General features: G+C 39.1%; 1 protein-coding gene across 1 annotated transcript; it reads right to left on the reverse strand.

The window, feature by feature from the left end:
• Nucleotides 1–825: 825 nt before the first annotated feature.
• Nucleotides 826–3,393, reverse strand: LOC149193361 (laccase-12-like). The gene is made up of 6 exons (XM_089406599.1): nucleotides 3,212–3,393; nucleotides 2,786–2,937; nucleotides 2,396–2,646; nucleotides 2,152–2,280; nucleotides 1,116–2,057; nucleotides 826–996 (listed from the first exon to the last, which is right to left on the reverse strand). The coding sequence occupies exons 1-6, from the start codon at nucleotides 3,332–3,334 to the stop codon at nucleotides 866–868; spliced, it is 1,728 nt and encodes a 575-aa protein (XP_089262725.1). The 5' UTR covers nucleotides 3,335–3,393; the 3' UTR covers nucleotides 826–865.
• Between the last annotated feature and the right edge of the window lie 1,907 nt (nucleotides 3,394–5,300).

Raw genomic sequence — 5,300 nt, forward strand, 5'->3', positions numbered from 1 at the left:
ACGCGAATGTTAATATCATGAAATTGTGTTGATAAAATCGACTTAAATAGCTTCCAGCAATATAAAAATGGAATGATTTACTTAACCCTGCACCTGGTGATAGGAAACAGAATGACCTCCGGCCCAACCAGTGACCCAGAGATTTTGGCTATTCCTTCGCGCGGAACAAATTGGACGTGCTACGATTGACAATTACACGTTTTGCTTTGTCTTTTTAAATTCCTTAGCTCTGATAGGTTAAGGGTATTAATAAAAACCAGAATAACCTCATTAATGTGATTTACTTAAACGGAAAGTTTCATTTGTATTTATTATTCATGAGAAAGAATTATTATTACAATGACAATATTATTATTATCATTATGATTTCATTTTTTTAATATTATTATTATCATTATGATTTCATTTTTTAAAATATTAAGGATCAGGAACGGATTAATAAAAACTAGTTCAAGCTACGTAAAAAGGAATGATTTACCTGCACCCAAACTCGTTCGACATATAAGTCGGTGCTGTGTTCACTATATTTATTTATTTTCTACATCAGAATATTTTTATTATTTATTTTTCTCCGTTAGAATACTTATTTACATAAGTTGGTGCTTTGTTCACTATATTTATTTATTTATTTTTCTACATCAGAATATTTTCATTATTTAGACATTACACTTGTGTAACTGCTTTATAGATAAAAATTTCCACGATTTGCGCCTGAATGTGATACAAACAATGGCCCGGAACTTTCCCATAACAATCGGGGGATCAGAATATCATCATAACAATGAAGAATTAGAATTATGAGATGCAAAAAGATTACAGGTCGGTATCTATCTTTATAATCGATTGGTATGGATGGCAGTTTTCCTCAGCACAGCGGAAGATCTCTAGGAGGTGACTCGAGACTCAAAAGAGCGTCAGGTCCATTGTTAACCACAAACACCATGGCCAGCCCCCATGTTATGTGCACGTCCAAGTGGCAGTGCATCACCCAAGCACCTGCATTAATAAGTAATGATCACCATAATTACCACTATGCGCAAAGTATGATCCATAATTCAGAGACGACACCAGTACAGAAGGAAAGTGGAATGCTGTGAAACAAATTAAATGCTCACCAGGATTGTCAGCCACGAATCTTATTGCAGCCCAGCCATTGACTGGAACGTTCACAGTGTTGCGCATAGGGGGATCCACCAGGTTGAACTTCTGAGGATCGGTTTGTGGATTATAATTGCCAAATCCTGCTCCCACTATGTAGAAGTCATAACCATGGAGATGGATAGGATGGCTTTCACCCGCAAATATATTCGTTCCTTGAAGAATTACTTGCACTGTCGAGTTATATTTAAGAACTTTCACTCTTGTGGCTTTCACAGGGGACCAGAGGCCTCTGCTGATGTTCTGTGCGGTATAATCAAATCCCACGGAAGGGTTATCGGGGAAGTCCGCGGAGAATACTCCTTTAATGCCAAAATGCTGAGCTTGAAGGATTGAAGTGGTTGGCAGGACAAATGATACGTTATTCACACTTGCTGCAAATCTTGATCCGTTGGGACCTCCACAAGACTGCCCTGGGCATTTGATCAACCCCAAACCGATGGTGTAGAAAAGATTCTCCTCCACACTCTGAGGAACGAAGACTGGGTGGTCGCGTGAGGCCAAGCTTCTAAGACCATTAGCGAAGGTAGTAGCAGTCTTGGTGTCGTTATAGAATGGAAGATTAGGCATCGCTGGACCTGACGTGGTAGAGCTCCCCTCGTATTTTAAAATGGCAGTGGTTGTGGTGTTATCGAAGGGAATTCCTTGCCCACTGGAATATGCTCGAGCAGCCATGTAGTATCTACCCGTAGCCTGATTGGCAGTGACAAGTATGTCTGTTGTCTGGCCGGGGCCGAGCATCAGAACATTAGTCTGAAAAGGTTTTGTATACAAAGCATCCACAGCCACAACCGTCATTGTATGGCTAGCGATGGAGAAGAATAGGTCAGTATTGAGTGCAGCGTTGATAACACGTAGAAGATTAGTTTCCCCAGCTTTCATCGAGACGCTAAAGGTATCTGCAAGTTAACGATAGTTTTCCTTTAGCGGCCACTCATTTGCGAGCTTACTACATTCGGAAATGGATGCATTAATGTAGAGGCAGAAATGTACCTGAAGTAGAACATTTGTATAGGTCGCCTGGTTCTCCATTTATAGTAAAAGCATCTGAAACGTTGGGGGCAGCTCCTGTTCGGGTTGCTTGATTCACAACATCCATAGGATTCCTATTCCACCATTCTCCTGTCAATGCAAACAGGGTCAAATATTTGAATCGCATTACAACTTAAATTGAAATGAAGCACAATTATTATTTCTAACAGAGGAACATAAAACAGAGAATAGTGCGGCAGTATACCTAGAAGAATGGGAATCTGGCGATGAGGCCGGGTAAAGGCAAAGGGATAAGTAGTGCCCAGCCTTGGCAAGATGATCAAGGCACCATACACAGTAGCTCGAAGCCATGAACTGTGTGCATGCCACCATAGAGTCCCCTCTTGACCAGTGATGGTGAATTTATATGTGTAACTTCTCCCTGGGCGAATGGGGCATTGTGTTATGAATTCAGGTCCATCAGACCACCCTGTGCGGAATTGGCGCACTCCATGCCTATAAATACAAGCATAAACAATTTATTCGTTTTAGCATGCAAAACCAGAGATTCAAGAGGGTACTCTGATAATTAATTACCAAGATTAAGATGCATTAACATCAATATGATCTACTACTCGGTGGGTTAGAGACGTACCAGTGAATGGTCGCGTTATATTGCGCCTGGTTGTGCACTTTCACTTTAAGTTTGTCTCCGTTTCTAACATGCAGCGTAGGACCCGGGAACTGTCCGTTCACAGTGATGATATTGTGTGTCCCACATAGCCTTTTCACAGGTGTAGAACGAAGCTGAATTTTGAGATTAACCAGCCACAAACATCATTAGTATAACAAGTGACGAGTTGACATGACTAGTGCATGTGACACATATTCAATGAACCGAGGCAACTACTAAAAATTTCCAAGAGAAATTAGTGTGTAATTCTTATTGACAGAACGGCCATGAAGTGCATCCATAAAGCAATCAAATAATACCAGAAAAATCTCCCGCAATATGGCTCCTTTTTCTACCAAAATATAATATACATTTTACATGGAGAATATTGAAGGTGGGAAGACATACAACGAATATGTGAGTGTGTAGCTTCGCCGAGACCATAGCAGTGAACAAGGTTAGGCATATGACCATCTCCACAAATCTGGCTGCAAATGGCTGCGCGGACAGATGTTGATTGAACGCCTCCATTGCCTATAGATTGACTCACCAGAACGATGTGAACTTGAAACTGCACAGAATGGAATTGACAGTCGAAGAGGAAGATAGGCGTGGATCACAGAATTGCCGAGATCAAGTATTTATACACGTAAATTATCAATTGAACTCAGTTCAGTTCAATTTGGTGATTGGTCAGTGTTTGAGTTGTTAAAGTCGTTATAAAATGGCAGAAGTTGGTGAAACTGAAAGTCGTCGTTACACATGGCTAAACTCGGTGAACTTAGGCCCTGAACTCCAGATTAAAGATGAAAATACACTCTTCGGTCGACGTGTACCGCACTGGAGGTGCCGTTGAACAATGACAGCACACCAGGGAATCAATCATGTGACCTGCAATCCATTATATCTTTCGGTGGAGTCAAGACGATGTTCCCTTCCATTCCATAAAATGCTAATGTTAATCATTTCTCCCAATTATATCTTATGCACAACATGTGCGAAGCAAGCAAAGCAACAACGAACGATTAAATCATGCTCCGAATGAATAATATTACCAAACATTTGCCCTCACCTTAAAATGTATACCTTAGATTGTCGTTCCATTCCTCAACATAACATTTGATCACGGTGTTATTAATTTGTACCATGTTTCTGAGATTTCGAATATTTTGACTTTGGTTAATGATATGGAATACCAAGATCCGTTAAGAAAAAGGGAAAATTTCAAATGGGTGCGTTGTTCTTTTCCAGGGAAATAGAATTTCACTCGCTTCATCATACATAAGTTGTCATTGCATCCTCAAACACGGATTATCACAAATCCAATTTGATGTCTGTATCAAATATTAAAATGCATCTCTTCTTCACGTTCTTCTGTTCTTATATGTGTCATTTTGACATTTGTATTAAGTAAATATTGATACGCATTTCTCCGATGCCCACACTCATTCCAGATGCCCATACTCATTCCTCTTAAAATTACTTTCGAAATTTGCACTCAAAAACGTTATGGCTATCCTATTTTTTCTTCAAATCGTCGTGGCACCGTATACTAAGATTGTTCGGAAAGTTTGTGTCCACGAATACCTCCCTGTATACAGACTTTAAAAATCTGATTAATTATATTGTTTGTTTGAGCACACATTGAAATATCTTTTTAGATCAGTGTCGGTTTTGGGTTCACCATAATCACTATTAGTTTTCAGTTGATCGTGTAGTAGATCAGTGTCCGTTTTGGGTTCACCGTAATAATTATTAGTTTTCAGTTGATTTTGTTTAGTAGTAAAGGATTCAAAAGAATTATGATACGATCATTATGGACGGTAAAGAAGTAATGGTAAAGAATTTAATATAATGTATGTATTTAATTTGGTCTAATTTAGAATACACAATGAAAAACTAAGAAGTTAAGTTCTGAGGGGTCATTAATAGTTAATGATCAACTTTTAATGGTTCACTAAGGTTTTGGGTGGGGACCAGTGTATCCACACCCATTCTTCAAAAGGGGAATGGACAATAGGTTGGAAATATATGGGAAAGGATTGGGATTTGATGACTTGCGTGCTCCACATGATCTTCATGCATATCCATGTTGCAGTTGCAAGACAACACAAAATTGTAACTAAGGTGGTGAGATTCATTTCTCTACATGGGAAGGTTAATGTGGCATTTGTTTTGTAATTATTGTTGATTTGGTTCTCACAACAGAAAGAGGGGATATAGCCTACCACCATACTTTTTGCATGAATTGGATCTACAAAAACTGAGCTCCATAATGGCGAAAATGTAAGCTATGACAACCCAAGTTCATTCTGCGCAATGGGGGAGAAATGATTTAAAATTCAAAGAATTTATTGGCTCTAGAGCTCCATGTGGGATCTATCAAGTCAACCTATAAGTAAATCTTCACTTTAAAGTATGGTTAGTTTTTTTAATTGCTTCCATAGGTCGTGGCTCCCTCAGTTCTAGTTTAAATTTACGTTTAAGTATAGAATTG

The sequence above is a fragment of the Pinus tabuliformis genome, chromosome 2_2, assembly GCF_031772625.1.
Source record: "Pinus tabuliformis cultivar Carrire ecotype Pingquan chromosome 2_2, CPIR1, whole genome shotgun sequence".
NCBI lineage: Eukaryota > Viridiplantae > Streptophyta > Pinopsida > Pinales > Pinaceae > Pinus > Pinus tabuliformis.